Source organism: Pollicipes pollicipes, unplaced genomic scaffold, assembly GCF_011947565.3.
Source record: "Pollicipes pollicipes isolate AB1234 unplaced genomic scaffold, Ppol_2.1 Scaffold_1600;HRSCAF=1878_pilon_pilon_pilon, whole genome shotgun sequence".
In the NCBI taxonomy this organism is placed as follows: domain Eukaryota; kingdom Metazoa; phylum Arthropoda; class Thecostraca; order Pollicipedomorpha; family Pollicipedidae; genus Pollicipes; species Pollicipes pollicipes.
Genome location: NW_023595962.1, coordinates 25195441 through 25221783, shown reverse-complemented (window position 1 = coordinate 25221783; position 26343 = coordinate 25195441). Strand labels below are relative to the sequence as shown.

General features: G+C 54.5%; 1 protein-coding gene across 1 annotated transcript in view; it reads right to left on the bottom strand.

The window, feature by feature from the left end:
• Positions 1 to 26343, bottom strand: part of LOC119089659 (altered inheritance of mitochondria protein 3) — a gene marked incomplete in the record, with an annotated part of 95585 nt that overhangs the window by 49704 nt on the left and 19538 nt on the right. The window contains 3 exon segments of the mRNA XM_037212455.1: positions 7036 to 7098; positions 9023 to 9721; positions 22597 to 22728. Of these exon segments, the coding sequence (XP_037068350.1) occupies positions 7036 to 7098; positions 9023 to 9721; positions 22597 to 22728 (894 nt within the window).

Sequence of the window (26343 nt, the reverse complement as noted above, 5' to 3'; positions counted from 1 at the left end):
AGAACTCAAAGTCAAAGTCAAGGTCAAAGTCCGAGAAGTCAAAGTCAGGGTCTGAGTCTCAAAGTTTGAGGTGACATATCAGAGTCTCCATGTCAGAATCTCTGAGTCCCAGTCCCAAGATCTGAGCCCGGAATCTGAAACTCCGAGACTCACAGTGCGGGTTTCAGAGTCTGAATCTCAAAGCCTCCGAGTTTGGAAGCCTGGGTCCCCGAGTCCCGGTCTCCAGTTCTCGGACTTGCAGATTCCGAGTCATGACGGTAAGGTCTCGAGTTTCTGAAAATCCCGGCGCGCTGCTCCGAACTCCGAGAGCCTCCATCGACTTCGGACTTCAGGACACGTACCCAACTTGACAGATGCGAACATTCGTTTTTATTCTTGAGATAATTTACCGACTTATGCGGATGATCTGTCGACTGCTAGGCTATTTTCGTCGCCACTTTCGCGCCATTTCGCACGATGGCACCGGGAATGCAAACTCGATCTCGATCGAGACTCGATCGAGATCCCGTTTCGTCTGTGACTCGACGGCGACCGACTGGTGGGCGTCGCTGCCTGTGAGCCGCCGCCGGCGCCGGCGGCTGGCAGCCGGATAACGCCAGGCGTGGTGATGGAGAGCCGGTGCCCTGAGAGAGCACCGGCCTGTACCGGAGCGGCGGGGTCACCGGCCCACACCGGCGTCGCTACCACAGTCTGTACTTGTATCGGTACCACCCGCGTGGGATAATGTCGCAGCGCGAGATCGTGCAAATTGAAATTTGCATAGCTGCATTGCTGATTATTTGGCATCACAAATTTGGGTGAACCTTTTAAGGTTTCTGGTCTAGAGCAGGTCAAAATTAAGTCATGGACTCAGCGAAAAGAACTTCTGGAGGATCTTTCAATTTGACAGAACAAGGGAGCGTTAGACGAAGTCATACACCTCTGAGACAGTTTATTAGGCAGCACAATGATTGATTTAGAATATTTCATTGACCTAGCGTGAGGTGTGAAGGTCAGATTTAGGTCAAAACCAGGCTGGTTTTTGCTCTTAAGCTTGCCATATGGGGTAGTTTTAGTGTTTATGTTGAATTTCCCGATAACAGGAACCACACTGTACATCAACCGTGGGCTTCTTAAAGGCCAGAATAGGTTTCTGACCTATAACAACCCAGGTTGACACGCGCGCAGGTGGGCGGTTGAATACCCTTCGCTCGGGTGGATGTCAGTTTGACACCCCTGAGATCTCAGGCAACAAGAGAGCTAGAGACGCCAAATTTACAAGGTGTGTTGATTTGTATGTGACCTCAGTGCAAAACTATTTTGAGATTTCTAGGTCATAACCTTCCTGTCTTAAAAGGTCAAACAAGGTCAAACTCCAGGTTGGCCTCCAAAGTGCCCTTAGAACCTAAATACCTCTTTGAAGCAAAAATGCATATGCTCATTTCATGTAAGTGATCTTGTTTGACCTTTTGAAGGTCATGATGACCAAAAACATGCAGGGCTGCTTTGAGTTCTGCATTTGAATAAGCGACAAAGCTTAGGGCAGGCGGTATGTTTCTAAAAACAAAATGTTGGCTTTGGTAATCTTACATCAGCGGCCTATTGTGACCTTTAGGAGGTACTCGGAAGAAGATGATGCGGGTTCCTATTATCAATAAATTCAAAATGAGTACCAGAAACTACCACATGCAGGAAGCCATAGAGTAATAAAACAGGTTCGCTTTGACCTTGGTCTGACTTTCATACTTGGCTCTAGGTCAACGGAATTTGTGCGTTCAATTGTTGTGTTGGCTAAGAAAGTATCTCAAAGATGTATAGCTTCATCTAACACTCCGTTGTTGCATCAGACTAAACGATTCCCTAGAAACTTACTTCGCTGAATCCATGGCCTTGCTTTCTGACCTACCGCGGGTCAATGACTTTACGATGTACATCTAAACTTTTGATACCATGCGATCTTCCATTCAATCTTTATAGGTATGGAAAATGTAGCGCTGCAACGCCGCGCCGTCCGGAAATCATTCTAGAAAAAAAACTCGGGTGGGGGTAATTTGGCCCTCACCCGTGGGCCTGTCGACGCGCGGGAGTCATTGTTGGATTGGGGTCAAACTGACTCTCTGCCCCCACCCGAGCAAACGGTATCAAATCGGTCAACCGGGTGCATGTGAACATTTTGTTTTCAGGAGCACATTGCCTTGCGTATTCCTTCACACTTATTCGAATGCAAAAATACAAATATCCTTGCATGATTTGGGTCACTATGACCATGGTAAGCAAGGTCACTGACCTTGATTGAGCGCTAGTGAAATTTCGCTTAGAATAGTACTCTAGGTTCACGATGGTTGGATGAGAAGGTCTGGGGCACTTTTGACACAAATCTAGAGTTTGTCATTATTTGACCCTGTCTGACACGAGAATCACGACCTCGGAACCTCAAGTTTTAGCGTTAGTGAGTTTACGTACATGTTACCACACCTTGTGAAATTAATGACTATCTCTCTAGATTATGCGCTCTCATAGGGTGAAGTTGACCCCCACCCGAGCAAAGGGAATTCAACCGGCCACCCGGGGGCATGTTGACAAGCAAAACACTGAACTGCTGCGCCTCTGAGGGTGTTTTGAGCACCTTTATCCCTGCCTCTCTGTAAAGACTCACGCCAGACCTCGTTCTTGGATCAGGCCGGTGCCGTCCACAGTTGGCAGGTCAACAAACCAGTCGACAACAGCGGCCCCTCGCGGGGGCCGGCCGACGATGGGGCTCAACGGCGGCGCCCCGCGCGCCAGAGACGGCGTCACGCCACGGACGGGGCAGCGAGCCGGCGCCGTGCGCTGGCCCCGGCTCCGCGAATCCTCTGACTTCACCGGCCAGCGATGGCAGTCACCAGCCGTTGGATCACGGCCCGGCCTCCCGACGGTCGGTATTTCTGGCGCCGGAGTTCGCGCCCAGCCCGACACTCTGTCTGGCACGCAGACCCAACAGGCTGGGTCGGACCGGGTGCTGACCGGCCTGGAGATTGGGACAAACAGGCTTCTGTTCCGACTACGGATTAGGGCAGACTGGCTGTTCACTGAGCTGAGGCTAGTACAGACTGCTGTATGAATGGCGGATTAGGACAGACTGGTTACTTTCCAGACTGTGGGCTAGGACAGGCTGGCTGGTGTCCGGGCTGAGGACAGGGGTGCACTGGCTGGTGTCCGGGCTGAGGACATGGGGTGCACTGGCTGGTGTCCGGGCTGAGGACTGGGGTGCACTGGCTGGTGTCCGGGCTGAGGACTGGGGTGCACTGGCTGGTGTCCGGGCTGAGGACTGGGGTGCGCTGGCTGGTGTCCGGGCTGAGGACTGGGGTGCACTAGCTGGTGTCCGGGCTGAGGACCGGGGTGCACTGGTTGGTGTCCGGGCTGAGGACTGGGGTGCACTGGCTGGTGTCCGGGCTGAGGACCGGGGTGCACTGGCTGCTGGCTGCTGATTGGGCCTGAGCTCAGCAGACTGACTGCCGCTGCGGACTCTGTGGACAGACTGCAGACTACTCTGACCGTCTGTTGCAGTCGGCGATAGTTGGCAATATGCAAAGTTGGTTACGTGTTTTAATTGCAGACTATGGGCAGACTGTCGGACACTGTAGGCAGATTGTCAGATTGTCTGTTGTTGGACTGGCGGAGGTCTGAATGCTGTTGGACAGTTTGATAGCAGACTGGGACAGAGGCTGCATGACAGCACATTTCAGCGTGTTAATAGCTGTCGCGCTCGTCGCTGATACAAATCTGGCGGGATACTGCGCCGGTATACGTCATGCACTGCGGAACAGCCTACGCGTCCCGGAACTGTTCAGAGGCTCTGAGCGCAATGGCCGTCACTTATGACCCGTCCACAGACTGCTGGACACTGGACATGGACCAGACTCGATCGATCTAGACCTTACTGGAACGCTTCTCCCAACATCGGCAGCTGGAACAGGCAGATGGCCAACACCGCCCTACGCGCGCCAGCACGGCACTGCCAACAGGCCACCCTCCTCGTCCCACTCCCGGCTATCTCGGGAGCGGCTCGACGAAATGGCCCCATGACGTCATCGTGCAGGGGAACTGCCTGTGTTCACCGTGTTATCTACACTGGTAGTAGACTACCGCATAGGATGTGTAACATCATGTCGCCCGTGGCCTGTTGGCGGAGCAGAAAATGAACGGCCGACGGAGGAGCGCTGTCAGGGCGCCACATAAATATCCATGCTGCTGTTAATGCCCCAAGCCTAGATGACTGACAGCAGGCATTTCATCTTCTGCATTTACTCGCGGTGTGATATCAGCCAAACATCGTTTAGGCGTGCCTCAGGGGGTCATTAGGCATGGGTCGTGGCTTTGTTAAGCAGAAACGACTTGCTCCGTTTACGATTCGCATTATTTCCTTATGTCACTGGGGAATGCCTTCAGCTCCTGGTTTTTCGGCAATGCGAGTTCAGAGTTCTTATGATTCTTGTGCTCAGCCTTCAAATACCAGAGGGTAATGGGTGAACGATGTTCCAGAACAAATATTGTCATGTTGACAGCACTCGACGTTCTTTATGCTTATAACCACTCATCCGAGGTGGTCGTTCAGCTCGCGTTCGTGATAGTTACCACAAGTTGAAACGTCGAGTACTGACAATATGACTAGTACTTGCGCTGCAAAGACGTTTAACCGGGAGCTCCTGACGCATTGAGGGTCGATAACTCTGCATAAGAACTCGATCTCTCGTATCACCATAAGAGCCGATCAACCTTTCCTGCGCTGCTGCTGTTTCATTTGGCTTTTGTGAGGCGACACTGAAAAGCCATCGCCGAGATAACGCTAGCTGACAGTTTCACGACCGAACCAGCCAGCTCTTATCCACACCCCGCCCGCCGACGGCTGCACATCACGCCCCGCGGCAGCGACAGCTGACGCGTCCTTAAAGCTCAACAACTAACTAACATCACAGCGTGCAGGAGCGACAACGCCACATCAGTCTCGTGAGCCGCCACTGATGCGGCCAGGACTATCACTCCTCACACCCACCCCTCAATGACAGGTGGCTGGGCTAAATAAATGGACACATTTGTTTAATCGGACAGAACTAATCCGAGCATTAAAAGCCAACATCCACATGGGCTCAAGTTGGTATAAATGTTTCAAAATTGTTGTTGCACATAGCGGGGTGAGAAGTCGAATATCTCTAGCTGCCGCTCGTAAGCTCCGTATAAGCTGAGAAATATCGAAGGTTTAAGTTCCCTTCTTCCCATCATGCCCGAACAGACCCAGTCACCGGCTTAACTTTTGGAATGCAGACAACGCTGATGGCTGGGACGCCGGCCGTCAGACCAGGCGATCGCGGCAATATTCCCATCCGCTGGACGACTTCCCGGCATATTCCAGCTCCGCAATTTTCCAGCGTGCCGTTAACAGGGACGCACTGCGGTGCGGGTGTGTTGAGCCACGGAAACGGGGAGTGTTTCTGGGCCCGGCATGGCTCCGCTCTGTCCGCCTCGTCGATACAGCCTCGCCAATATACTGCGCATGGCCCACTGCTGCATCATCAAAACGCCCATTCAGCCCAGATGAGGGTAGTTATGGTGTCAAAACGGGCAAATGGGGGAGCGTGAGAAGCATGGCGAACGCTGGTCTCCACGGCATAATGACGACTTCCCGGCGCCTCGGCTCTGGCGCCTGGCTGGAACACACCGCTGGAGTCACCGTCGGTCTGGCGCCCGGCTGGAGTACAACGCTGGAGTGACCGTCGGTCTGGCGCCCGGCTGCAGCACACCGCTGGAGTCACCGTCGGTCTGGGGCCCGGCTGGAGCACACCGCTGGAGTCACCATCAGTTTGCCGCCTGGCTGCAGCACACTGCTGGAGTCATCGTCGTTGTGGAGCCTGGCTGGAGTACACCGCTGGAGTCAACGTCGGTCTGGTGCCTGGCTGCAGCACACCGCTGCGAGTCACCGTCGGTCTGGTGCCTGGCTGCAGCACACCGCTGGAGTCACCGTCGGTCTGGTGCCTGGCTGCAGCACACCGCTGAAGTCACCGTCGGTCTGGCGCCCGGCTGCATCACACCGTCACCGCTCCTCTTCACCCGCCGAGCAGCAGCACTAGAAGGTTACGAGCATTGCAGACCACTCAGCGATGAGCGGGAGGTCCGAGTCCAGCCGGCTTGATCGCGCTCCCCACGCCAGACGAGCCGGCAGCGGGCCGTCTAACAGCCGCGCCCGCCGAGTCGTACTTCGATACCTGACCAACGCCGCTAGTGTCGGCACCGCTCGCCGCTCGCCGCTGCGCAGTTAATGGCCCACGCGGCTTCAGGCGGCTAATGGCCCACGCGGCTTCATGGGCCCGTAAATAGCCGTCCGATCTCAGTTCCGCCCTTTGAGGCGGCCGGCGGCGGCGGCGCACCGTCCGCCGGCTGATGGAGGGCAGGCCGGCCCCGGCTTCAACCGATCCCAGCGGGCGAACGGTCCCGCGGCTTCAGCCCGGCGACGGCGGCTGGGCTCGACAGGCTCGACAGCGCAGGGGACGCAGCCGCCGGCCGGAGCACCAGACGGGTCTCCCATGGCGATCACGCCGCGCCGCGGCCTATCCACCGCCACTGCACCGGATGTTGGCGACCGGCGGCGTCCGGAGGAGAGGGAGGGGCGGCGCTCAGGGCGGCCGGTGTGCTCGCTCTCCCAGCCAGTGGGTATGTAACTAGTGGTGGGGACGCCGCTCGCAGACAGCACTGTATTGTCGATACAGACTTCTGACTCTCCCGACTTTCGCGGTGAAATGCCTGTTCACAGGTCCCGGGCTCAAAAACACCATTTCGACTTTTAGCGCTATCGATTTTCGAAATACTCATGTTTACCCATTTCTAGGAGTGCGGCTACATAGATGTTATCGCTGTGGGCACACATGCATGCACAGCGACGCAAGGCCAATCATTCTGATCTATATTCCGGCAATGAAGGACGCCTCTTTTGCAAGTGGCACCGGCAGCAGCTGGGAACAGACTGGCTGCGGTCGGAAGTTGATAAGCACGCGTAATGCTTGAATACTGCGCTGTGAAACTCACCTCAGTCGCTGCGTGCTCCGGAGTCACATCCGGGACTGTCGCCGCTAGAGGTCGCAGATGGTACTGGAAACCAGGCAGCTCGGTCAAATCAGTGCCGATGGCCTCCGATGTATGGCTGAAAGCCTAGAGTACAGTAGTGCCTCCAGCACCGAGATTTGGCGCTGAGCAGCCCGCTAACCGAGATTTGGCGCTGAGCAGCCTGCTATAGAGTACAGTAGTGCCTTCAGCACCGAGATTTGGCGCTGAGCAGCCTGCTATAGAGTACAGTAGTGCCTTCAGCACCGAGATTTGGCGCTGAGCAGCCTGCTATAGAGTACAGTAGTGCCTTCAGCACCGAGATTTGGCGCGCAGCCTGCTATAGAGTACAGTAGTGCCTTCAGCACCGAGATTTGGCGCTAAGCAGCTGCTATAGAGTACAGTAGTGCCTTCAGCACCGAGATTTGGCGCTAAGCAGCCTGCTATAGAGTACAGTAGTGCCTTCAGCACCGAGATTTGGCGCTAAGCAGCCTGCTATAGAGTACAGTAGTGCCTTCAGCACCGAGATTTGGCGCTAAGCAGCCTGCTATAGAGTACAGTAGTGCCTTCAGAACCGAGATTTGGCGCTAAGCAGCCTGCTATAGAGTACAGTAGTGCCTTCAGCACCGAGATTTGGCGCTGAGCAGCCCGCTATAGAGTACAGTAGTGCCTTCAGCACCGAGATTTGGCGCTGAGCAGCCCGCTATAGAGTACAGTAGTGCCTTCAGCACCGAGATTTGGCGCTCAGCAGCCTGCTAACCGAGATTTGGCGCTGAGCAGCCTGCTAACCGAGATTTGGCGCTGAGCAGCCTGCTAACCGAGATTTGGCGCTGAGCAGCCTGCTAACCGAGATTTGGCGCTGAGCAGCCTGCTAACCGAGATTTGGCGCCAAGCAGCCTGCTAACCGAGATTTGGCGCTGAGCAGCCCGCTAGTTGGCTGTGCAGGAATCTGACGCCGCGACTCAGCTCCCCAAAGGTTCTATTCACTGCAGCGTATTGATAGGTATTCAAAATGAGACACCTATTTCAGTATGCTGACGGTCCAGCAAGCTTATTCCTTTATCGGGGACTTTGCAGCCATCTGAACACATGCTGGCTGTTAATACCCATACACATATGCTTAGCATGCACTGAAGTACATCAATGTAATATCTACATATCGTCCATTTGTCATGGGTGGCGCCAAAGCTTGAAATCGGTGGAGAGAACCACCAGCTCAATAAAGTAGGAGCATGGGATGTCCAAACACATTATGAATGTCTTGATTAAGACCTTATGATGCCTTAATACTTCGCAAGGTCACGGTAAGCAGAACTGAGCAGTTCCGATTAGTATGCATAAATGCTGTCACTCGCATTGCATCAGCATAACCACACAAATAGAATGCGGAGAAAAGATGGACCCGGAAAAACAATTCAAAGTTATTTTGGTCCACGTGCAGCTTCCTAGTAGGTGGTTCCTCAAGGCAAGGTTACGAATCCACACGGGTTAGCATCTATACACACACGACTCAGAAAACAGGATGACAGCTGCGCTAGTAGATTGGCATCGGTAGTAATAGATAAGGTTAGACCCATGCGTACTATTGGGGACACAAGCTTTCTTTACAAGCTCAAACATATTTCCCAAAGACGAAGCATGAAAAAGTCTGGTCAAAATGAATGGGTGACAATTTTTGCAATGGGCGCCTGTTAGATTCTACAAGCATGTCATGGATGTCATCAATTATAATCATAATTATTATCAATATAATTTTTATCAATATATCAATTATAATTTGGAATGATGTGGTTCGCCAATCTAGGCCAGTAGCAGTCCCAGTGAGGTAGAGAGGCTACCCAGTGAGGGCTTATTCTTCCTGCTGAAGATTGGCGGGGGTCATTGCCAATCTGATCATTGTCACGACCTCAACACTTCATGATCACGACCTCATTATCTGGTCGCTGCACTGGTCGCAGCAGAGCAAGCTCACCTCTGCTGGTGATGGAGGGTTATTTCTCTTCCCACCATCAGAGGCCGGCCTCAGGGAGCTTGTCCGATCACCCCCGGCCGCAACAAGTGGACTCGTCCGGCCGTACGGCCTGGCCACTCTGTTAGCGGTAGACGGAAGCTGAGCCGCAGCGGGCGGCGACAGATGGCGCGCGGGCGGCGGCGACACCTCGCGACGCTCATCATCGTACAGTTGCACTTGCGGCTGCGCAGCGAAGTGCACCTTCTTCGGGATGCTTGAGCGGCTTGAGAAGCTCCCGCGGCGAGGCACTGTGTGCTGCTGCTGCTGCGGCTGCTGCGGTGGCGGCGGCTGCGGTGGCGGCGGCTGCTGTGCCTCCGCCCCGTCCCCGTCCTCAAGGCGGATGGGGATCCGGTGCTCGACGCCGCCGCCGTTCCGGCCAGGCGCCCAGGAGCGCGGGAGGGTGGCAGAGTCGGCTGCCCGACTGGGCCTGTGGCGCGCCGAGGCGGACCCCGCTGGTCCGGCCGTGCCGACGTCAGCCGCCACCTCCCCGCCCTCCAGCGTGATGGGAATGATGCGCACCTGGCCGGATGCGTCGCCGCCGGCGCCGCCGGCACGCCTCATGGCCGTAGGCGGCGGGGGGCGCTCCTGTCTCGAGCTCTCAGGCAGCGCTGAGGGTTCGGCAGGAGTGGCGAGCCGGCGGTCAGCAGGGCCGGTCGCCGTCTGAGGACGCGGGGAAGGGGAGGAGGTGTCAGCAGGGCCAGTCACAGCGGACGCAGAGGGAGACACAGTGCGGCAGACATGGTTCGGGCGAGCTGGGGTGAGCCGAAGTGGTCCATCTTATTGTAAAAAGCATACCTTTAGTATGTGGAAGATCTCTCGCATGATTGTAGACAATACCATAAGACCTCGGATGATGAAGTGCATGCGAATTTTTGTATCTTAAACACCTGAACCAACAGAATGCTCATTTTGTTTTCATTCAGATGTCTAAAATATCCTCAGTGACATGAGGTTGATCACGCGCTTTCCTATTGCGATGAAAGCAGATGTCTAATCGATGCTTGACATCTCCTGTCTGGTGTGCTACCACATTAGGAGAAGAAACGGTAGCAACAGCAACGGCTTGGCTAACGTCTTCCACAATACAGGGTTCGGAGGGCTCGGGGTTCAAGTCGTGAGATCAAACGTGGCCGTTACATATGCAGACGCTGCATCCAAGGCTTCCATAGTGAGTGAGATGATATAATGCGGGAAGTTGGCTGAATAAATGGAATTCCACTAACCGATCATGTATTTATGTTAGTCATTTGTATGTGATCATGTATGCGTCTGGTTAATAGAGGTATGCCTTGTCGTAATGGATTTTGTGTTACACACATACACACACACACACACACACACACACACACACACACATATATATATATATATATATATATATATATATATATATATATCCTTCTATGGGTGCTGATTACTTGTGTGTACGGCTATACGCGGGAGATTTGCGCTGATGAGGCCTGGCTGTTAACTGAGACGTATGGCGCCGACAGCGGCTCTGTTTCACATGATCTGGCATAAGCTCGCTAACAAGGCGCCGTACTACCCAACGGCGCCACAGTCACGGCACGTTCCAAACATCACGACTGAGTGAGACAAGTCCCTGAGGCGCGTTTCCGGAGGCCCCAGAGCACAAAGCGCGCCGCCCGCCCACCGGCCCGACTGAAATATACAGCGCGGAGCGAGCCACCGCGGCCGTTCTTCACCCGGGCGGTCCGGAGCGGCCGTGGCGCGCCGTCAGTCGCCGGCCAAAACACACCTCCTCACCATACATCATCCGGCCGCCCCAGGGCTGCCATGGAGAAGTCTGACGAAGCGCAGTGGAGCCCGGTGGAGCCCGGTGGAGCCCGGCGAAACCATGCGGCAACCTGGCGGTGCCCCGTGGAGCCTGGTGCAGCCTGGTGGAGCCCGGTGGAGCCCGGTGGAACCCGGTGGAACCTAGTGGAGCCCAGCAGAGCCCGGTGGAGCCCGGTGGAGCCCGGTGGAACCTAGTGGAGCCCAGCAGAGCCCGGTGGAGCCCGTTGGAGCCTAGTGGGGCCCAGCAGAGCCCGGTTGAGCCTGGTAGACCTTGGTGGAGCTGTAATAGCGCAGGGATGTGCAATATTTACAGTCTCGCGTTCCCTTGCTTTATTCTCGTTAATCATCGTCTTCGTTTTTGTCACCGCGACGGACGCAATAGTGACCGCCGGTGTGGGTGGATGTGTTGGCACGTGATGCAATGAAGTGCAGGTGTAATAGAGCTGCCACTCTGCCACTCTTTAGGCGTGGTACACAAACCTGTAACGGTGCCGCTCGTAACAGGTTGTCCCATCCACCTCGCAGCCTTCCTGCCTTCCCGCACACTCTCTGTCCTCCCCCGCAGTATCGCAGCCCCCTCGTGGCCTCCCTGCCCTCCCCCGCAGACCATTTGTCCTCCCCCGCAGCATCGCAGCCCCCTCGCGGCCCCCCTGCCCTCGTTCGCGATCTTCCTGCCCTCGTTCGCGGCCTCCTTGCCCCCACTCCCAGCCTACCCGGCCTCATCGCGATAGTTTACAGCGCGTGCGACAGCTGCAGCGCCTGGGCCGGGCCGGGCTGTCGGACGCGCCGCTGGTGCCAGCCGGCCGGCTGCCGGGCTGCGTCGGCGGCAGCGCTGGCAGCGGTGTCGGCCGCGGCTCTGGGTCCGACCTCGCTGTTAAGGGTGCCCGGCGTGGCGCCGCGCGGTGCTCTGTGGAGCGCGGCGGTCGCGGCGGTCAGCAATCTGGAGTGAACTGTGACCGTCGGGCATCGAACTCGAGGCTACCACGTGCAGGGATGCGGCTTCGAGAAAAGACAGCTGAAAGCTTCAGCCCGGCGTTGATGAATATAAAAAGCTCTTGACACATTATTTCATCTTCGTACGGGAGCCAACTTATTTTACTATTTAGAGCTCACGATAACATTGCTTTATCCTTTGTTTGGTTTGCTTGCATTGCTTGCATTTTTCATGAGCGTAGGTGTAAGGTTGAGGAGGCCCCTGTCAGTCAAACTGGGAGGAGTCAGCTCAGGAGCGTTGCCAGAACCTTTTTGCGGGGCAGGCAAATGCCAAAGTCAACTGCAAACTGCTGCGAATATGGACTGAATTCCTCTGGATCGCCCAGTATCCAGAGTAAGCCCCTCAACATGCGGAGTGGAGGCATGACCCCGATGACTCTCCTTGGCTGTGAGCCTGACTCAGCTGCCAGCTGGGGGGGGGGGAGGGGGGGGCTCGATCTCCGCCAGACGAACGCCACGCCACGCCCCTGTCCGTGTGTTAAGTACAGCGTCTGCAGCACGCTGCGCCGCCGTCAGCCTGACCTAATGGCGCCCTCTTCACAGGTAATGTTGATGTGTGGACCCCGCCGGCTCCGCTCGGACTTGGACCCCACCGGCCGGGCTCTCGGAAGGAGCGGGTCGATCAGGCACTGATCCATCGAAACGTGCTGCAGGAGCGCCCAACAAAGAGAAGCCGGCGGCACCGCTGGCACCGGCCGCGGACGCCAGCGCACTGAGCAGGTGCTGGGGTTTTGGCAGGCTCGATATCCCTGCGCGGAGCTGCAGCCGAGCCGAGGGAAAATGTGCCGCTGTCCTTTTGACGGAAACATTCATGCATTTGCGCAGTCAATCTGCTGCGATTGTGACAGCGATTTACCATCGTTTGCCACAATGTCATTTGACATCAAATGTCTCCATTCACACGTGGCAGTTGCATCAGATACAGCTTCACCAAAGGATGTTTTCGATCGAACGTCGTGAATAAACAATGGTTGATGAAAGTGTCTTACTGACAGCAATTTGGCACGCGCTTTTCATCATCTGTCAAGACGAATCGATTGCCTATGATAGCAGAAGTTATTGCTTGCCCTTATCGAACGTCAACATTTGCACCGTTTTATTGAAAACCCACCGTAGTTCACATTTTATCTTCATCATTTACCAAACTTCAATACTGCTTCTTCGAAGATGTCTTCGTTGTTGCCTAGCGTAGGTTCCGGCTACTCCAGCTCAAAGTTGTTGCACCACGGACGCCATCTTTAAAATGCACGCATCATGCGGCTGGGCACACCGTGTTCCGCTGAACTTGAACACGAGTTTGTCGAGGACGTGCAGTTAGTTTCAACTGAGGCACCTGACCTCAGGCGATGCACAAACCTAACTTCGGTGTTTTATTGACATCCGTCGTCATCTCTCAAGACGTCTTTAAGATCTACTGCTGGTAAAAACGTCATCATACGCAACTGCGTGGCCAGTATTGTATTGAAGTCTGGTTGAACTCCCAGTAGGCATGCAAAATTGACGGGCATGCGTCGTAGATCTACTGCAGGCAAATAAATGCAGTGCATTTCTATTGATAATGGAGTTTGGTCACCGCCCATCTTGAAATTTTGAGGTTTTTCGTAGGTACACCAATGTTACAGCGGAAAGAGGGGCTGTGCTGCATCATTTCATAATCTATTCCAGCCAGCATTCGTGTAGGCGGCTCTGGTCAGCTGAATGCTCTCGTCAAATGTGCGTGTGTGTGTTCTCAACTAACCAAAGTAAGTTATCGGCGCTGTGCTGCATTGGGACCCTTTTATGTAAGTAAACTAGGCCCATCTTTTCCAATCTGAAGTCCTAATATGAAGTATAATTTTAAGCCAGATATCAGCTGAGGGGACGACGTGAAAAAGAGGAGGCTTCCGGCTATCTCTTAAAATGTCATTTACACCTGGGGAAGATCAATACACGTTATGAATGGCCTGTGATAGTGCTACCACGCCGAACATGCACCGTAAGTACTGCAAGGCCGACGTACCCACCATCTTCTTTTTAGCGATGTTGAAAGCGGGTTCCATACCACGGTTCCCTTAAGGGGTCGGGGGGCTCGGTGAGTACACTTAACACTGTTTTTTCACTTTCCGTCTGGAGTAATCCATGATGAATAACGAAGGAATTCGGGGCTGAGCCCCCCCCCCCCCTCGCCCTTGTCTGCCCCCTGACGTGAGTCAGTCGTGTTTAGAGCAACGGTAAGTCAACACGCGTTCCCACCACGGGGTGTTTGGGTAGACTGTGATGGCATACATGATGCTCTGCGGCGCAGCTCACCCTTCCAGGCGCAGCTGTTCGTCGCTGCCTGGGGGGGGGGGTAAGCTGCCGCGTTCGGCCAATCAACTGGGAAGCGGTAAATCCGTTATGCACCAATCAAGCCCAAGCACTAATGGAACTGCCTGTAAACGCTGGCCTCCGAAGTCCGCGTAACTGGACGGTTTAACCCTGGATGACCTTGGGGCGGAGGACGGGCCGCAGCCGGAATGCCGGCGCAGAATATCGCTACGCTGATCACCAGAGGGAATCGAGCTAGGGCCCTGGAGAAATCAGCCGGGGACATACGGTGCCTCCCGCAGAGTCTGGCGAACTGCTATCGGCAGCCGGAGGGATGCGTACTGGTGACCGCGGTGACCGTGCTGGGCGGCGGCCGTGACCACCCACGCCAGTGACGTCGGCCTGTGGCCATCCACGCCAGTGACATTGGCCGGCGGCTATCACCGGCCGTGACCACCCACGCCAGTGACGTCGGCCTGTGGCCATCCACGCCAGTGACATTGGCCGGCGGCTATCACCGGCCGTGACCACCCACGCCAGTGATCTCGGCCTGTGGCCATCCACGCCAGTGACATTGGCCGGCGGCTATCACCGGCCGTGGCCACCCACGCCAGTGACGTCGGCCTGTGGCCATCCACGCCAGTGACATTGGCCGGCGGCTATCACCGGCCGTGACCACCCACGCCAGTGACCTCGGCCTGTGGCCATCCGCGCCAGTGACATTGGCCGGCGGCTATCACCGGCCGTGACCACCCACGCCAGTGACCTCGGCCTGTGGCCATTCACGCCAGTGACATTGGCCGGCGGCTATCACCGGCCGTGGCCACCCACGCCAGTGACGTCGGCCTGTGGCCACCCACGCCAGTGACGTCGGCCTGTGGTCACCCACGCCAGTGACGTCGGCCTGTGGCCACCCACGCCAGTGACGTCGGCCTGTGGCCACCCACGCCAGTGACGTCGGCCGGCGGCTATCACCGGTCACCCACGCCAGTGGCGTCGGCCCGTGGCCGCCCACGCCAGTGGCGTCGGCCCGTGGCCGCCCACGCCAGTGACGTCGGCCCGTGGCCACCCACGCCAGTGACATCGGCCGGCGACTATTGCCAAGCGTGGGTGCCCATGCCAGCTGTAATGGCTGGTCTGTCAACACCACCAGCTGTGCACTCGCACCTGGCACACGTCTGGCGGCGCTTGTCAGCACTTCGACCGATGTGGCCGGCCAGGGACCGCCGGCGACCGTCAACACGGACTGGTCAACACCGCCACCTGCGACGGCACGCCGGCGGCCCTCGGTGCGGCATCCAGGACTCGCGCTACCTTTGATCTCAAGTGACCTTCGAAGTCCAATGAGTGCTGCTTTTAAAACGACATAGGTTTAAAAACCCATTGCAGGTAGTATGATCAGCAGTGCGATGTGCTCTTAACAAAGCACCGCGAGAGTGAAATAAAAGCATATACTTTTCCAGGATGTGTAAAAGTATTTTAGTAGCCGTGCACTGTCGTAGCTTTTCCAGACAGGTGGTTTGGTAGGATGGTAGTTGCCGCGATTGCTCCTGGTTTTAGTTAGCTCCAGCAAGGCAATGCCTGTACCATCTTTCCAAACATCTGGGAGCAGGACGTGTCGCCGCCAATCGTTGTAAGCGACAAAAATAGAATTGAAAGGACTAAGGAGTATCATTTGGATGCCGCAATAAACCTTAGCCCATTCCACCAGTGCCTGCCAACGTGCTACCAGCAAAATACATTCCGCATTGTAGTTGGGGTATGGAAAGGGGAGGGGTATGGTGCCCATCATGCGTGTGGTTATAAACCACAGGCGTCATGTGAAAGTAAGGAAATGCAGGCTTCAGACAAGTATGATCGTAAATATCTATAGAGAGAAACAAGAGCAATTTTGAGCTGTTTCAATGGCTATCAGAAATTGACAGAAGGCTCGCTGATAGCAGTATCAACTCCAGGAGTGCTCATGATTGGCGAGGTAAATCTGGCGTTTGACGAAAAATCTGAAGGTTGGTCCGTGGGCCAAGTTCTTCGTGCCGCCAAGTTCCTTGGCTGCAGAAAGTGCCTGGAAAGCTTGTCAGAACATAGCTTTACTGTATGGATGACACATCTTGCATCAGCACGCTACTCATTTCTTGAAAATGATGAAATTGGTTGACCGAATACCCAGGAAGACACGTAAGGCTCATTTTCGCTCGGCAGCAGCGCCCGCCTGACAGAATCCGACCACCGGGGCAGCGCCTTAAGGCCGGCACACGCGTTTTCAAGGTGATGGACTCCGCGGCGGTGAACAGCCCGGCCTCTCTGATAAAATTAGTTCGCCTAGTGAATCGTTAGATCCATCAAGAATTCCCCCCAGTGGATCATTAGACCCATGAGCAGTTCCCCCTAGTGAATCATTAGATCCGTCAGCAGTTCCCCCTGGTGCATCATTAGATCCGTCAGCGTGTCGAAATTCATACAGGTCGAGAAGCTGGAGTAATCTGCGTGTCCCCTTCCCAACGACGTGAAACAGTCTGGAGAAATGTCGCCTAAAGGGATTGCATGAAATAAAACGGGATAGTGATCACTACCACGTCATCTGTCGCACTTCAGGGGACAAATGCGCTTTACGTGGAAGAGCAGTGAGATAGGTATTTGGTTGAATCTGTGGGAGCTAAGCGAAAATACACAGGCTATCCAGTATTGATAGTGAACAGATTTTGAATTCCAATGCAGCTCTCGGCTGTCCGCCCTCTGGCGTCAGGACGACGGCTTCCAAGTCAGCGTACGCTTCGACCGTCGGAATAGTCAATGGTGGTGCAAAAATGGTGAGAACATGCTACTAAATTGTCACCGGCCTAGGGAGACCACTGCAGTTGCAGTCGGGCAGAATATCCGTAGATGCTCACAAGAAGCTGACTATCTGCTACACCTCATCAACGACTTCAGAATAAAACATATTTTTATCATCTAGATATTGACGATTTCATGGATTCGTTCCGCCACTGGCAAAGCTGGCTTATCTCACGTAGACCGGAGAGTGGTGGAAGCTTTCTGGCCCGCAAGAGTTGTTCGTATTGCCTTTCGCAGCCGCTACAGAGTTTAGAGACTCTTCGCACAAACCGTTCGTATAGCTGTGTTTGGAAGCCTTCACAGATCGCGTTAAGACCACTCGCACCTCCCTGCACTGATGATACCAGTGCAGTCTTCTCAGTCCCCAAAATAGAGGGCTGAGAGGACTGGTGGTTATTACTCGGGCACCACACTATTATATGGTGCCCGAGCTGCCGATAGCACACCGAGCAGTGCGCTGACTGATGCGCGGAGGTCTTTCTTTGACTGGATATGACGCACTTGAGTCCCAAGAGCTGTTGTTCTGGCCGCTGAAGCCGGCGTCCAACTGATAATGGGCTTCGTCGCCCTAACCAAACGCGGTTGAAAAAACCCCTGATGACCCTGAGCAGTAAACCATTTGTAACACGTAACTCGTTCCTCCGAGCTTGTTTCGGTAGGCGTCTGTCTAGGCAAGACCGAGTGCAAAAGGACGACCAAATCCTTTCCAGGGATGGGCTTTGCTCTAGTCAGGCCACAGCCCACCTCTTGAGAAAAACATTTGGCAGAATTCCAAGAGGCTTTGGTGATGAGATCCTTGGCCTTTAAATCCTCTTCTTCAGTTCGAGCTCACCCCCTTTTCTAGCTGTATCACACCACGGGCCCCCTACCGATCGTTGTCCTATAGCTCGCTGATCGCTGTCCTTTGCTTCGCTATAGATCGCTGATCACTGATCGCTGTCCTTAATGATATTTGTCATCTTGAAGTGTTTCACATTTGTATGTGGTATTGAACTGAAATAGTCATCTTGAAGATCATTTGGCGCAGTTCACAGCCCTGTCCTCCTTAAGACCTAAAGTCCTTTGGCTTATGAGTTACACGCCCCGAAGACGGGCAGATTTTTCGCGCAGGCTATTGCAAGGTCATTCAGGCATGCATGACGCCAAAGTAACACTCTTCAAATCCCGCCACCCCACCGGCCATGCGGAGCTCAAGGCCAAGATGAATAGAATCGTCAAGTCGTTCATATTTCGCATCAGTGAGAGCATTTCCAGTTCAAACAGACGCCAGCTGGCTCTCAATCAATGTTGTACAGGCTGTGCAAGTTAAAAACACGAATCACCTTTTTGTTGCATAATACAAAAGGCTGGACATGGGCGCAAGATATCACAGAAATGAAAACTGTAAGCTCAAAACAGCTAAAAGCTCGACAGCTCGGCTCAACTTTGGCCACACAGCCCACACAAATGTGGAGCATTCCCATTTAAAGCAAAGCAATAGTTACAAATCAGCTTTATTCAACATATTTGGGTGTTGCCCACATAGTGAGCATCCCCTTTCAGGTTTGGATGGGTCAATTATTGTGGGTCACCCGGTAAACATTGCACACGTCAGTGTTCTATCACGCATGAGTCACTTGGTAAATGCTGCACACGTCAGTGTTCTACCATTCCAAGGAGACGTGGAGGCAACAGGCGATCCCTCTACAGCGGTATGCACCGGCGGGGGCGGTCTGTTGATGTAAGATGCTGCACCATGCTAAACCGCCGCGCCTGTACGGTCTGTTGATGCAAGATGCTGCACCATGCTAAACCGCCGCGCCTGTACGGTCTGCCAGCTGGGTCTTGATGATGCAAACCATAATACCCGGATCAAATATGGATCGGTGGGTAAAACACATGTCTCCTTGGGGGACAATGAATATGGGGGCTCAAGGTTCAAGAAGCTCAAGAGCTTAAGGCGTTATCCTAGCCCCCGTAGATAGAACCCCATGACAGCTCCGCTGGATTAAAAGTGGCATGAAAAATGCAACAAGTGCGGCCGAAGCCGGCACCACTAGTCACGACGGCCGACCGCGCGATGGCGCATCGCAACAAGCTGATGGGCCTCGCTGTCCTCGCCGGGGGGTGCAACCGGTGGGGTGTGGGCCCGTCCTCTCGGTGCCCGGCAGGTCAGGTCGGTGTGCGGTGGTAGCCCGGGACAGGAGGTCAACTTTGGTGGGGTCCAGAGGTTATCCGGGGTCGCGGTCGAGCGCTCGGCACGGGGCTGGGGCTCCAGGGGGGGGGGGGGGCTCCAGGGGGGCTAGAGGGGAGGCTGGATGGGGGGGGGTCCAGGACAGGAATGACTGAGCAAATGTTCAGACTGTCGTCGAGACACATGCAACGGTTAGAAGAGATAGAAGATGAAAGAACCACAGATTCACCATATACGAGGGATGACAGCCTCAGGCGTGGAAACTTCAGAAAAGATTTACTTTGTGCAGCCCAAGACGCACTAATTACAGTCTTAACGCGAGCACCAGCTTCCATTGGGAAGCTAGAGGACGAGGCATCCACATTTTGGTGCGCCTGCTGACAGAGACGCCCTTTTCAGCCTTCAGCATACGGAGATCTTCCCCGCGCTGGCGTGGTGGGAGCTGAGAGGACGTGGGGACGCCCACCTTCATTCCAGCCCAGTGGGACTCCTATGATCCGCGCCACTGCCCAGACATACGGCAGGACTGCTGCAGAGGCACTTGCCATGAGGGGCCTCTCCGTACTTCCGGTGCCGAGCATGGTCGCACGTCGCCTGCCGCGGCCAACCTTTCACCAGTCACGAAAGCGAAGCGAGCAACGGCTTCGCGGCCAGCATCAGCGCTTACGTCGGAGAGGAGGCAGGCGGTGATCAGCGTGTTCGGGAGCGCGAGTGCTCGCGATAGGCCACGAGTGGGCTGGTGCCCCGACTCTGACCATTCCGGGAGGTCATACAGCCTCCAGGGATGGCGTCATCTGCCGGGCGTAACGCGCCCGTTCCGCTCTGATGTTAGAATGGCATGACGTCAGTGTTGGGCGAGGGTCTGGATACTTTTCCCTTGGCCCAGGGATTTTGAGGAGCGTAACCACAGGACGTTGCCAGTTGCCACAGAGCTCTGCCGCTCAGAGCACGGTCTCTGTCTGGGCGGGCGCCTCTGTTTTGGAGATTGTTGAGTCGTTTTCCGGGGTTTCAGTGTCAAAGTTGAATGAAATACAGATTGCTTGCACTTGTCTGGGGTGGATTTCCCACAAGTGCAGGGTAAGGTGACGCCCTCATCATAATGAAAGCTTAAAACTGACGAATATTGGTCTCTTCCAGCACTGGCTGGATTATGTGCAGACATATGTTTTCCACCATGGCACCGGCTAATCAAAACCTAGATTTCGGCTAAGTTTCAATGCCTCACGAGCTCGAAGGGAGTGGTTCGCATTTCTATGGGACTTTGAACTGAAATAGCCACCTTGAACACCATTCGGTGCATTTCACAGTCCTGCCCTTCCTAAGATCTGAACTCCGCTAGTTTTGGAACTACACGCCCGTAAAGACGGAGAGTTTTCCTCGCTGGAGAGTATTTCAAGGTCACCTTTGCATTCATGACGTCATAGCGTCATTCAAATTTTGCCATTCCATAAGCCATGCGGCGGTAAGGTCGAGAACAATATGGTGGTGGAATCGCTGATATTTGGCTTTGTGAGCACGGTATCCAGATAAACGGCCGTCAGTTGGCTCTCAACCAATGTTGTGGAAGGTACGATGGCATTATGAAACAATGGCGTATCGAGGATAATTTTTACTAAATAGAGGCATTGTGTTGTCCAGAGCAGCCTCCTCCACCTAAAAGTAAACCAATAGTTAAAAGTGAGATTGCTTCTTCAGATCGGATGCTTCCTTCAATATATTTAAAGTGAAACCTTCCCTTTAAGCATGTCTTCAGCCAGTGTTCGTCACGATGCTGCTGTCGGGTATATTGGTCTACATTCCTGCACGCTCTGCATTCAAACTCAAATATGCGGCAAACATGCCTGTTGGTTGTTTAATATCGCTTGCTGCACGAAGAGTCAACTCTCATCACAGGGTTCTGATTTAGGGCGATGTAATGGAAAAAGAAATCTTCATTTATTGGGACTGGCACGGCCATTCGGTCATTCAAAGAAGGCGTATGTACAGGAAGAAAAGTCATTGTCCCGACCTTCGCAGACCTCTGTACTTTTGCACAAAGCAGAAACGTTATCAACAGCGGTGTTACCTGCTTTGAGACCATTGCTCCTTTGGACTGTTGGTGAGAGCACAGTGCTTTGTCACCAATACTGTCGTGCAGTTGAAATGCAAGCTGGTTAGGTGACACACGCAACAAGCAGACGCGGCACTTTTCATAGCCATACGACGCGGAGGCCCAAAAAACCAGGAAGTTCTTACCTGCGAAAGCCGGCTTTTCGCAGATCTGTCATTGTCGTCCAGCTCGCCATCTACCTCGTGCTCGATTTCCGCTATCACCTCATGCAACCGGTCCTTGATATTCTGCTGGCTGATTTCGCGTGCGTGCACCGCCATTCAGGGCACCTGCGATTCCGGAGATTACAGCGCTTCTGGGCTCCAGTGACTGGTCGAGGCGGCCGGCCCCTAGGGATGCGCTCGCCGCCTTCTGAGTTTCGCTCGTCTGAGCCTCTTCCGACTCGTCCAGGGTTTACGGTACGTCCGGCACCTACCTGGGCCCGCTACTGTCGTTACCGTTAGCAGGAGGAGCCTTCAGCTGCCGCTGGAAATGTTACCGAACGTTAGTGAGGCGACGTGCAGAATATCGAGCGGAGCAACTGGACCCGCTATCGGGGACTTGGGTGACAGGGGGCTCAGTACATGTTATTTTCACTTGCAGATGCAGTAAACTAGGCATTTGGGTTGGCGTACATCGGATTATTGCTAACAGCCGAAGAGGATAGGGGAATTAATTATTGACATGGATCAAAAAGTGATGGACCGTAAACGTTTTAGTGACGAAAGTTTATAGTTAGCTTCATATCAGCCTCGTGACACTTACTAAACATCGATATACAAATTGCCCTTCAGTTCATCCAAGAATCTTGGAAGCTGTCTTACGCGGTGCTGAAACACAATTAAGTTGATATAGTGTCATACAAATTACCATACCGAGAGCGGATAGCGCATGGACCAGGCTGCAAACGTATGTACATATGTACAGTGGTGTCTTCATGCGACTAGAGGTTAGACAAGCGAACGAACACCGGCATCGTCATATTAGACCCTGTTGATCCAAAGTCATTGCGGGATATGTCGTTGGGGTTTTTATCTGTCTCCCGGAGAACCGAGGTCACCTCCACTGTTAAAGCCATGATTTCCGCCCCCCCAACAGCACAGCAAAGGGGCTGCGACGGATCCAGCCCGCGCCCTTCCGCAGACACCACCGTGATGAAAAGCGCCCCAGCCGCGTGCATCTCCCGACAGAATTCCGGGCGGACGGCCGCCGGCGCCAGGTGTTGATGTCTGCTCTGCCGCGCCGATGATCAAGCCCCGCAGCAGCTGCGCGTGGTAGCCAGCTGGCGCTCGGCCGATGTTCATCCAGCGGCTGTTCTAGCGCAGGCCGTGCCGAGCGAAGCCGGCGCTGGCTCATCATCCCCACCTGGCGGTGGCAGTCCGAACTTGAAGTGTCGAAGCCGCCGCCAGTCGGGTAGACTACGGCTTCGGTAGTGCCGTCGGCGTCCAGCAGCGTGGCTTTGAGGATTCGCAGAATCGGCTCGGCTTTGGTCGTTACCTGGGGAAGTATTTATTAGACAGTACTAAACAGTGAAAAATATCAGGGAATGCATTAGACGGTGGGAAATATCAGAGCGTGCATTAGACGGTGCGAAATATCTATAAATATGTAACGTTGTACATCACAGGGCAGCAACTTGTTTGTCCCGATAGCTCAGCTGGTTATAGCGTATGCCTTCCGTCTCAACACATGACGATGTGGGTTCGAGTCAGTTTAGGCGTTTGCCATTGGCCCCTGACTGTCGTGGCCTGTGGCCGGTGGCGGCGGCCGAGCTCGAGGTCACGTGATGAGGTCATGTGATCTCAGAGGCCAAGACGGACCGTGGCGAGCATTGCCGCACGTTGAACTTAGCCACAATGAAAAAAACGGGAAGGATTTTGCAGTCATGTTGGTCGCCGCTCATTTCCAGTTGCCACTACATGTGTATTGAAATGTTTGCAGAAAATGGCTTGAAATAAGATAATAAAACTTAACGAATAGAACAAAACCGTGAGAAAAATAATTTGACGATCGCAAGCAGAGATTTTTGCCATTTCTTGGCGAAGAGCGGAACGTTTCTAACTGAACGTGGGTCGCTGATGTCACACCCAATCTATGGGTAATACAAAATATAGCAGGTTGTTTTGAGACGGTTAAAGAGCATTTGATGATGGAGGCCTATGATCATACCGAACTCAGTTGCTGTTCTCCACTTTATAAAGCCCTCCATCGCTTCATACACAATCGTTCAGCTTTTGCTCATGGATCTCCGCCATGAGACAGCGCATGTCGTCTCAGCGTCTCGTCTCGTCTCGTCTCGTCTCGTCTCTCGTCTCGTCTCGTCCCGTCCGTCCCGGCCTGTTCCGCCCCGATCCGTCTCGTTCCGTCCCGTCCCGTCCCGTCCATGCCGAGCATGGTAAGCGGTCGCCTGGTTAGCGAAACCCTCAGGTCCTATAAGCTTAGAACATCTCCGGAACGTTCGACGGCACTGCTGCCCTACACGCCATCTTTCGGCTATTTTGCCAAGCTATCGATGCCGTGCGGAACATTACATTGGGCGCAAATGGGACTACGCTCCTTCAATTATCGAATGAGCCCTGTGGCATTGCGTAATGGAAATGGGGCAGCCGCATTTCGCCGCTCAGCTTCTTCGAAGCTCCTTTGTTGTGGGGAAGTTAACACAGTCTCTGGAGCACTGTGGCATCATGAGATGAGTTGTTTTTTGTTTTTGTTTGTTTTTTTTCTTTTTTGCTTCTGCGTGAAGGGGCGGCCTAGCCCACAAGGGAGTATCCTGGAGGAGCAAGGACGGCTGAAAAGCGGTCTGAGGTGGACAGCTCGTATGAAGTGTTCAGTGCTCGAAGAAGCGGGCAGTAGTAATACAGAACAGCGGACGTGCAGGCCAGTGCATCCTTTCTTGTATGCTTTTCCTGCTTGATCCTGCCTTCTCAGGATACTCCGCTTGTCCGGGGCAGGCTGCACGCGCCAGCCACGAGTGGGCCGAAGGGCCCTCTGGGACCTCGTCCAAGTGCCAGGCGCGCACTCCTCAGAGGACTTAAGAGGACTCCCTGCGCGGGCTTAAGTCTGGCGGCTCCCAGGCGCATGTAGTCCTACCCTATCGTCATTCATTATCCTTCATCCCATAGTCCTGAAATTATCCTCCCTGGTCGAAAGGGCTCCAATCCACGTAACTCGAATGACCAAATAGGGCAGTGGACGTGGGATACATGAAGCTGAGATAAGTGGAGTGAATAATGCCCACATAATCATGGCAGAGCAGGAGCAGAACAGGCGCTTGCTGCTTAGAATAGAAGAACTAGCACGCACACGCGTTGTTCCAGCAGCGTACAGGACACCACCAGAAACAAAACAACACGACTCATCTCTCACACCTCAGTTTATTCACTGTGTAGATAAATACACAGCATGTGGGATCCCACCGCTCCCACATCTTTCATTACGATGAATAGCCCCTTTCTTTGGTACCCTTATTTGCTCAATATTCTGTTCATGATCACAGCTAGGTCTATTCATGGCTCGTGTTGTCGTTTTGTGGTCAATCTCTGCCATTTCGGGTCCATTTACTTACGCGGGGCCTGGCGCTGTGCCGGGCCTCCCCAACGACCTTTTTCTGGGCGCGCTCCTGCCCGGCGCCTGTGGCTGGGCTCAGCGTCTCCCTGGCATCTCTCCTATGCGCGCCCCTGCTCAGCGTCTGTGACCGAACTCAGCGCCTCTCTGCCATCTCCCCTGGATAGGCCCCTATGCGGCGTTTGCAGCTTGGTTGTGGGATACCTCCCCGGAGGCCTCTCCTGGGTGCGCCCCTGCGCGGCGTTAGCAGTCGGGCCGGCCCGCCTCGGACGTAGCTGAGCGAGCCCGCTCTGATGGGCCGAATGACGGGACAGGCCGCTGCCTTGTTGGCGCTGACGGCTGGGTACGGCAGACGTCGGTCATGCGGCGCTGGCGGCGGGCAGGCGGCCCAGGAGACAGAGGCGGATGTAGGGTGTGAAAACAGGGAGGCGTTCTGCTGCAGGGGCGGACTCAGGGCATTGCACACAGAGAGAGAACACGACTTAGGAGGGAGGACACGACAAGGTGCGAGATCTGTATCGTTAGAGGATGACAAATGCGGAGACAAAGTACAGTAGCGCGGAGAGGCACAGAGGTTGACTCAATGTACAAGAACAGAGAGACCCTCGGACGTGCTCGGAGATGGGCGAAACCATGGGAACGAAGGAACGGTCTGAGAAAGAGACTTTTTCAAAACAGGGACAGAAATGTTCTAAGACGGATGTGAGCTCACAACACAGTGTCAAGCAAGCAGACAGTGTCAGGTTGCATACTTTTGGTGGAAAATGATGATTTGTTTATAGAAATTGGATCGCCAGTTTTGGGGTCTTCTCGTCAGCTCGGTTCTCATTCCGACCACTTTGGTCTATCTTGGGGCTTGGATGAGGACATTCGTGCCTCCATGGCACCTTCAGCTGAGGTCATATTAGCACATCCGGCAGAGAGATAGCGGCCGGAGGGAGGCGGGTATGCAGATGGAAGCAGACAGGCGCTCGGGTGGCGCGCAGCCGGTGCCCGCAGAACGGGTCGGACTCAGGGTGGGGCAACTGGGAGGCGCCCTGAGACAGGAACGGGGACAGCGTGCGGTCGCGGCGTCGTGGGCCAGAGGCGTGTTCAGACCAGTGCAGATGGCGGGCTTTGGAGCCAGGGGCGCACCCAGGCCCGAGTGTCAGGAGGCCTCCGCAGATGTGTGAACGTTGCCGCTGCAGCGCGGCGCAGCAGCAAAGAACGGACCCGCTTGGCTCTCGGGGATCGAGGACTCAGCAAGAGGATGCGGCTGTTGAGGGCATGGACCGAGCATGCTGCCGAGCATGGCGTTCGAGCATCATACCAGGGAGACCTTATGTAGGGGCGTGCCCTTAACGCAACACGAGAGTCATTGAAACCTAGACACATTATACAAGCTTAGACACATTATCTGACACTACACACTCATCTGACACAAACACAAACACACACACACACACACACACACACACACACACACACACACACACACACACACACACAACACACACAACACACACACACACACACACACACACACACACACACACACACACACACACA